At 54.9% G+C, this 9,029-nt stretch overlaps 1 protein-coding gene across 1 annotated transcript in view; it reads right to left on the bottom strand.

Annotated features, from left to right (window-relative positions):
• BMP8A (bone morphogenetic protein 8a) overlaps positions 1-4,421 on the bottom strand; it is a 17,890-nt gene extending 13,469 nt beyond the window's left edge. The window contains exons 1-2 of the mRNA XM_005868635.2: positions 2,746-4,421; positions 2,218-2,366 (exon numbers count right to left, since the gene is read on the bottom strand). Of these exons, the coding sequence (XP_005868697.1) occupies positions 2,218-2,366; positions 2,746-3,035 (439 nt within the window). The 5' untranslated portion in view covers positions 3,036-4,421. The remainder of the gene's footprint in view (positions 1-2,217; positions 2,367-2,745) is intronic.
• Positions 4,422-9,029: the final 4,608 nt, after the last annotated feature.

The raw sequence follows: 9,029 nt of genomic DNA, 5'->3' as shown, positions 1-9,029 counted from the left end.
CGGGCCGGATCCGGCCCGTTTGGAATGAATAAAACTAAAAAAAAAAAAACCGAACCCTTTTATTTAATGATGTTTACTTTGAATTTATATTAGTTCACACAAACACTCCATCCATGCTTTTGTTCCGGCCCTCCGGTCCAGTTTAAGAACCCATTGTGGCCCTCGAGTCAAAAAGTTTGCCCACCCCTGATCTAAACCCACTTTTCTGTTTCACTGGTTCCCAAACCTGTGTCCCCAGTGCACCTGTCCTGGAATGACATTTTTATGGACCTCAGCCAGGGCTACCAGTGAGCCATTCCCCACCTCAGACCTGCCCCTCTTCTATTTTCCTCAACTCGGGGAAGGAAAAAAGTATATATTTTAAAAATCCACTGGCACACAGAGAACAGGCTGATGGTTGCCAGAGGGGAGGGGAATGGGAGGTGGGTGAAAAGGGGAGGGATTAAGAAGTGCAGATTGGTAGTTCCAGGCCCTGACTGGGTGGCTCCACTGGTTAGAGCATTGTCCCCACAGGCCAAGGTTTCCCTCCCATCGGTCAGAAGCAACAAATTAATGCATAAATAATGAAACAACACACTGATGTTTCTATCTCTCCCTCTCTCTAAAATCAGTAATAACGAAAATTCAAATTGGTAGTTACAAAACAGTCCGGGATGTAAAGTACAGCATAGGGAATACAGTCAGTACTATTGTAATGACCATGCATGGTGTCAGGTGGCTACTGGAAATATCTGGGGAAGACTGTAAAGTATATGATTGTCTAACCACTATGCCGTCCGCCTGAAATTAATAGAAAACCATATGGACTGTAAACTGTAATTTAAAAACAAATCCAATGGCTCCGTCCACTTTATTCCCGATCCCTCTCCCCACTTGTCTCCATTTCTGCTGCTACCAGCCCCCCAGCCCTCACCCGGACACTGGCTGCCGGGGCCTCTCTGGCTGCCCTTCACTCTTGCCCCCACAGCTTACACATCTCGCTGCGGTCAGGGTGTGTGCTTATGCATACAACAAATAAAGCTTTTACTTACAACAGTTGAGATGTAGAAAAACTTGCAAAGGTACTTGTACAGAGAATTCCCCTATACCAAACGCAGTCTCCCCCGGGAAATGATACCTCACAATTTCCTTACACATCTCGCTGCGGTCAGGGTGTGTGCTTATGCATACAACAAATAAAGCTTTTACTTACAACAGTTGAGATGTAGAAAAACTTGCAAAGGTACTTGTACAGAGAATTCCCCTATACCCAACGCAGTGTCCCCCGGGAAATGTTACATCTCAATTTCTATGGTGCATTTGTCACAACGAATGGGCCGGTATTGATACCTTCTTAACTCAACAGCACGATTTATTCAGATTTCATTCGTTTCCCAGGTCCCTTTCCTCTCCAGGACCCCATCCAGGACCCCAAGGGCACGGAGTCATGGCAACGCCTCGGGCCCTCTGGGCTGTGCAGTTCTCAGGCGGCCCCGTTGTTGATGGCCTTGCCGGTCGGGCATTCTGTAGGCTGCCCTTCAATTGGGTCTGTCTGATGTTTTTCTCATGGCGACACGGGGCCGTGGGTTTGGGGAGAAGACCCCCGAGGAGAAGAGCCTCCCACCCCATCCAGGGTACACAGAGCCCAGTGAGTGTCCATGGGAACCTTGGTGGCCTGGCTGAGGTGGTGCTGGTCAGCTTTCCCACCGTCCAGTTCCCTCCCCTCCCCCTGCACACTGTCCTGGGGAAGCCAGTCACTGAGGGCTGCCCACACCAGGGATGGGAGTGACGCCACACCTCCGTGAGGGCTCTTCTGTGAAAAGCTAACTCAGACCCTGCCGCCCTCCACTGCTGTGCAATTCAAGAAGCTCCCTAAAAGCTCCACCCCTTCCGCTGGCTCACCCTGACTCCGAATGCCGCTGCCTGCCTCTCTCAGCTCCTCTCCCTCCGACCTCCCCCTGACCCCTCTGCTCCAGCCCTGCGGCCCCTTGATGTAGTCACACAGGATCCGGGGCCACCTTCGGCTTTCTATGCCCACTGCCTGGGATACAGGAGGCTCCACCCCTAAACACCTGGTGGATGGATGAAGGCCTGAATCCTCCTTCCACAGGCGAGCGAACGAAGGCCTGGAGGGTAAGTAACCTGCCAAGGTCCCAGTCAGAAAGCTGCAGAGCTAGGGTGCAACCGGACCCCTGACCAGAGCCCGGGAGGAGGTTCGCTGCCTGACCCCGGCCTTACCGTCCTCTGTTTCCACGTAGAGGCGGAGTCCCAGGTCCCTGCTACGGTTCAACAACCCGTGGTCACTGGCTGCTGTCACGTCCAGCACCAGCCAGCCCTCGTCCTCAGCTCGGAGCGTCTGAAGATCCAAAAAGAACAAGTCAGACTCCCTGTGGATACGAAAGAACAATTAACCGAAGCCGGCACAGCTGCCTTCGTGTTTCCTGTGCCCACCTGGGGACCACTGCTGGGGCGTCGGCCCTCCTGGCCCTGAGCTGGGCGCCTCACTGCCTCATCTCACCGCATCTGCCGTAGAAGGTGCTGCCGCCCCCGTGGACAGATGGGGAAACTGAGGCTGGGGAGCTCGGTGACCCGTCCAAGGTCCCACAGCCAGGACAGCAGGGAGGGGATAGAAGCCAGGGTGCCAGGGCCTCGGGCCAAGCATCTTCCTCTCGGAGGGTGTGCTCCCAGGAAGGCCCCGTCCGTCCCCCCAGGGCTGGGCCGACACACCCACAGAGTTTGACCGGGAGGCGGGGTGTGGGCAGGCACCTGTTGGCCCGCTCTCTGACCACCTCGAACATGCTGACGTGGAGGGTCCTGTTGAGCAGGTGGGTGCTGGGCAGCTTGTAAATCCGGAACTCGGCAGCTGTGACCGCCTCCCCCGCCGGGATCTGGGTCAGGTCAAAGCGGAACTCCTTCCAGGGGGGCTCCTGGTGGCCCAGGGAGCGGTCGAGCTCCACTGCAAGACAAAGAGGGCTGTTCGCTCCTGGCTCTGGGCTCGGGCTCCAGGGTGGCAGGGCCCGTGGGAACCAGGGGCCGGGACAGCCTGGGAGAGGCATGTCCTCCCTGGGGACGGGCTTGCCCACAGGCTCTGCCCCCAGTGCTGAGGGCCAGAGCCCGGTAGTGAGGTGCCCAGCACAGCACCTGACGCACAGTGGGGCCGACAAGGACAGCTTCCATTTCTGCCCCCAGCCTCCGACCCAGCAGGTCTGGCCCCGCCCCTCTGTCTCTGGGCCCACAGATGAGGCAGAGAGGACAGGCCCCTCCTCTGAGAGATGGACGTCACACCCAAGGAGAAGAGGCCGAGTGGCGGCAGGGACATGACTGAGTGCACTTCAGAGCCCACCAGGTGTGTGGATGGGACGTGGGACGGTGAGCGCTCACAGCTGACATTGGAGCTGGGCCTTGAGGGGTGACAGTGAATTTACCACGAGGTCACGGGACAAGAATGCTGCAGAGGAAGGGACCAGTGTGAGCAAAGGCCTGGAGCTGAGAGATGACAGCACAGACAGGGAGACAACAGCCATAAAACACAGCCAAGGGCGAAAGGGTGGCAGGGTCCTCTTGGAGCAGGTGAAGGAAGAGGGAGGGCCAGAGGGAGAGATGGAAAGGAACAAGAAGCAAGGTGGGAGTGACAGCTCCTGGGGAGGCCCAGTCAGTGCAGGGAGTCAGAGGTCCCATGGTGTGGTGGGATCTGGGTGGGCTTCCTGGAGGAGGTGACATCTGAACTGGCCTCAAAGGATGGGATGACGGAGTCTTGGCAGGTGGGGAGGTGGCAGGGAGGGCTTTCTAGGCAGAGGGGACATCAAATGCACAGGTTGAGTGGGCCAGGGCCACCCACAGATCAGAGGGGTGGGGTACGGGCTGTGAGTCTGGCGGTGGCCTAACTGGGGAGAGTTGGAGTTCCGGCCTAGGAGCACGGCTGTGCCTCTGGCCAGTGGGGGGCCAGGCTCCGGGGCAGCAGGGAGCAGGGTGTGGTGTGGGAGCTGTGCGTGGAGGTGGGGTGAAGCATGGGCTGGAGGGGGACCCGAGGTGGCTCCGTTGTGGGGCCTGGTCCAATACTTCGGGCAAGAGGCCGCTTGTGCAGAATTAATCCCACATGCCCAGCTGCCGGAAATGCCCAGGACAGTATATTTAGGGCCGTCTCACTTTAGCCTTCTGTCACTTTCAAACACTAAAAATCTGTGTTTCCGGAAAGCAGGGGCGGGAGCCGCCCAGCACCTTCCCCCAAACCCAACACTGAGATTTTAATGACACGTCTGAGAGTCTTTTTAAAGAGTCTCTCTCTGGCTACTGGGCTCAGTGACCACAAGTCACCAGGCTGGTGGCAGAGGCGGATGTGGGGAGCACGTCCTGTCCTCGTGGTGGGAACCTGGTCCAGGGAGGGCCGGGCAAACAGCTGTGCTGGGTGGGGCCAGCAGACACACATGTTTGGGCAGGAGATGAGTGTTTCATTCCCAGATCGGGGAGGAGAGGAAATAGAATGTCCATCACCAGACAGGAAGCTGGACACGCAGCAAATGCCCATGGGGAGCCAGGCTGTTTCAGAGACACCGGCGGCACCGGGGTCCTTCCGCACAGGCCGAGAGCGTGGAGGGCAGGGTCCTCGCAGACACACGCACTCGCACAACTTTGGTGACAATTCCCGCGGATTCAGGGACCACACAGACCGAGTCCATCACGGGGCCGTGTAAGAGTCCCGGGTCCGAGGGACGGAATAGGCCCAGGCTGTTGGCTGTCACAGGGTGTGGCACGGAGAGTGGAGGCGTGTCGTTCCTTCACACCCTTCAGCGGACGGACCCTCTCAAAGCATCGCTATGTGCATCTATCCCCAGGCACAGTGGGACTGACGGGTGGGTCACCGGGCCTCCGTCTGCAGGCCTGAGGCTGATTTCCATGTTGGATCCGGGGACTGAGGGAACCAGCGCACACCTGCCAGCTCCACGTGGGCACCGCGCCGTGCGGCCTCCTCCCCTTGCTGGGTCAAGAGCACCTTGTTCACTTTAACGGACTTTTGTTCCAAACTTCCGTCCTGCGTTTTGATAAACCAGCAGTAGCTCCAGCACAGGAAACGGCCCCCCTGGCTACTCCCAGCAAGCCCCGGAAGATGGGAAACTTTTAGGAAAAGAATGCGTTTTATCAGAAACAGATAAAACTTTCTGGGCTCTCGCATTAAACCAGACATTACTGTAACTGGCCAAAGGGCGTGCCCCCTCTCTTTGCTGGAACTCTGTGGATGTAGAGTTTTTCAGAGGTTGCTCCTCTGGGTTGGGGAAGATATTTCTCCTCAAAAGCTGAGTGAAGCCCTAACCGGTTTGGCTCAGTGGATAGAGCATCGGCCTGCGGACTGAAAGATCCCAGGTTCGATTCCAGTCAAGGGCATGTACCTTGGTTGCCGGCACATTCCCAGTGGGGGGGGGGCAGGAGGCAGCTGATCGATGTTTCTCTCTCATCGATGTTTCTAACTCTCTGTACCCCTCCCTTCCTCTCTGTAAAAATATCAATAAAATATGTTTAAAAAAAAAAAAAAGCTGAGTGAAGAACAGTATTTGATGGGACCTGGAGTTTCCCCTGTGGTGGTTCCTGGGCAGGCTGCCCTGCACTGCGAAGTGTAGATGCCTGGCCTGTAGCCGGAGCTTCTGGTCCCAGCCTCCCAGCACTTTCCCTGTGTGGGCTCAGTCTCCTCATCTGTGAGGTGGGGACACTGGGAGCCTTTCCATGCAGGGCTGTGAAGGGCTTTGTAAAGGGCAGGGATGGTGAGATAGGAGCCATGCTCTTCCCCAGGCGGCAGGGACGGGTGCTGGCCTGCAATTTCTGAACTTAATTGGTGCATCAAAGGGACAACATCCTGCCAGCACCATCAGGAGCTTCATGTGTGAGACTCAAGAGCCCCGGGGGAGAAAACGGAGCCATTCGATTTCCGTTTCTGAATAAAAGTATGAAAGAAAGATTATAGACCATCAGTGTATCCATTCAGCTGAGAGGCATTTGGATGGCTTCCAGGTGCCTCCTCTTCACCGGGCTGGCCTTCGTCAAGGCGTCTGATCCTCGGGGCCTCAGTACCCACATCTGAAAAAGGCCCACTGGACACCACGTCAGATGAAACTGTCAAAAGCCATGTTTGCTACTATAGCCGGCACTCGGTGATGGTCCAGCAAGTACTTCTAACACATTGTTCAAGAGTATTCCCTTTCCGGTATCTCTTCATGCGCAGCCTCCACCTTCCCCATCACCAGGGTCTGGAGTCTCCCAAAGATGCCCAGGCCTGGGGAGGTGGCCCCTCAGCAATGTCCTGGGGCCATCGCCCCAATTCTGGCTCAGGCACAAAGCAGAAACGGACCCTTTCTTCATGAAAGGGCTGAAGACCCTCAACATCAAGCTCAAAGGGCAGAGATCGCCACACACTCTGCTCCCACGTTTCCACACACGGAGAGGGAACCCAGACGTTCTCACCCCTGTGTGGGCTCCTTCCACTGCAGGGGACCGCCCCCACCCTTGTTGGACTTGGCCCGTGGCTGCTCCCCACCCTGCTGCTATTGCTTGATGATCCTCAGAGGGAATTTATGGGAAAAGCCAAGGTCTGTACAACGTGATTTCTCGGGCTTTCCCAGTATACAATTTTGCTGCTGGTTGTGGGGTTTCGAAGTTCATTCCAGGTCCCCTGGCAGGTTCAGATGGGCTGGGCAGGGGGCAGGGGGTGCTCCCTGCCTGGCCTCTGCTCTGGATCCCGGCCATCTGAGTATGTCCTGCCAGCAGTCCTCTCTCCGTGGTGGCACTGGTGGGGGACGGGAACCACTGTGTTTGGAGCTAGGTTTCTGGGCAGTAAATTATTTCCCCCATCTGCAAAATCTGGGGGGCACCTAATTTCCCCTCTGGGCACGTGTCAGATGACTTCTGACTATGCCGCCATCTCATGCACTGGAGGCTTTCTAAGAGCACTCGCTCTTTCCTGGTCACATCCAGGAATATTCATTCATTCATTCATTCATTCATTCATTCGACACGTTTAAAAGCAGTGCTTATTGAATGCGAGCCGCTAGGCCTGGGGAAACTGCAGACAAGCTGGACCAGCCGGCCGCCAGCGAGTGTGTAGTGCGGCGGGAAGTCAGGTAGCAAACACGAAAGTAAACAAACGTGGTCACTGTATGTGATGAGCGCTGTGAAGGATATGGGTGGCACTGGGGACAGTACGGGGGTGGGGGGGTGGAACTCACTTTATGTTGTAATAGTTTTAGATTATTTAGATTTAGAGAAAAGTTGTTGGAAGAATAGTACACAGACTTCCTATATGCTCTTTGCCCAGCTTCCCCTGATGATAACACCTTACATAAGCAAACCATAGTATACTTCCCAAAACCAGGAAATTGATATCGGTGCAATACCATGAACTAAATATTGACTTTTCTTGTATTTTACCAGTTTTCCCACTAATGTGCCTTTTCTGTTCCAGGAGCCAATTCAGGATCCCACAGCGCATTCAGTTGTTTTGTCCTCTGTAACAATTGCTGTCTTTCCTTGTCTCCCATGACCTTGGCCCTTTGGAGGAGCACTGGTCAGTCACTTTGTTGCATGTCCCTCCCTGTGAGTCTATCTGATGCTTTCTTATTAGATACGGTTGAAATTATGGATTTTGGAGAAGAATGCCACAGAAGTGATGTCTCCTTCCAAGTACATCAAATTGTAGAACAAAGTAAACAATATGTTCATGTATTGTAATGCAATGTAAAAATAAAATAGAAATACAAAATTTAAGATGTAAGTAAACCATCCTAGCAGGTTTGGCTCAGTGGATAGAGCGTCCGCCTGCGGACTGAAGAGTCCCGGGTTCGATTCCGATCAAGAGCACATGCCTGGGGTGCAGGTTCGCTCGATCCCCAGTAGGGGGCGTGCAGGAGGCAGCCGATCAATTATTCTTGATTTTCATCATTAATGTTTCTATCTCTCTCTCCCTCTCCCTTCCTCTCTGAAATCAATAAAAATATATTTTTAAAAAAGATATAAGTAAAACCTAAAATCCTAAATTTGAATTGGAAATATTAGTTTGAGGTCATGATTTTTTTCCTCATAGGAAACACATATTCCCTAGAAACCCTGGAAACGATGGCCACGCAGGGGCAGTGGGAGCCCTCATGCCCAGAGAGCAGTCGCAGGGACCCACTTCACCACATGGCATGGGGCTTTGGGAGAGCCGCCGATTTCCCACCCAGGGCAGGAAATGCATGAGCAGAGCCTGGGACATCTCACCAGAAAGCAAGAAGCTCTCAGAAACTCCTAGGAGAGGTAAACGCACTCAGAAGCCAACTTGACGGGGCTTCGTAATGGCCAAACAGGACAATTTGAGTATCGAAGAGAATAACACCCGCAGCAGTGTGACTAGCCATTGGTTCACCGCCCTCATCATTAAGCATTTTGCGTTGGACCCGATTTCTCACCCTTGGCACTGTCCACCTTTTGGGCCAGATCCCTGCTGTGGGACTGCCCTGAGTGCGGCGGAAGGTTAGCACCTTCCCCAGTGTCTGCCCACAGGTGCCTTCTCCTGCCGAGTTCTAACAAGCAAAATGTCTCTGGATAGTGCCAAACATCTGGGAGGCTGAGAACCTCTGCTAGGAATCAGTTCATCATCCCAAAACCTGGTAAACGAAGGGGGAAAGAGTCAAGTTTGGAGGAGGAAAGGGACCAGTCATGTAAAGAGGTGGAAGAGGCCCTGGCCGTGTGGCTCAGTTGGTGAGCATCATCCCATCCACCACAAAGGCCACTTGTTAAGCTCCCTATCTTCCAGGGGCCCCTTCCCCCGAAAGGCTCCTGGTCCCCAGGACAGTGGCTCAGGGCCCAGCACCCCAGCTGTGGGCGAGGGCACTGCTGCTGGTCTGGGAGAGGCTGCCTGTCACGGTGTCTCCATCAGAGGCCACACATGTGTTTCACTTTCCTGTGGGACTTGCCGGCCCCGAGGCAGAGGGCAGCTCAGGGTCCCGGAGGCGGACGGGCTGGGCCTGTCTGGCTGGCCCTATCGGTAACTGAGGCCGACGGGCCCACTTCAGACCTAAAACAGACCC

The sequence above is a fragment of the Myotis brandtii genome, unplaced genomic scaffold (assembly GCF_000412655.1).
Source record: "Myotis brandtii unplaced genomic scaffold, ASM41265v1 scaffold274, whole genome shotgun sequence".
In the NCBI taxonomy this organism is placed as follows: domain Eukaryota; kingdom Metazoa; phylum Chordata; class Mammalia; order Chiroptera; family Vespertilionidae; genus Myotis; species Myotis brandtii.
The sequence above is the reverse complement of the archived record's forward strand: the minus strand, read 5'-3'. Positions and strand labels throughout refer to the sequence as shown.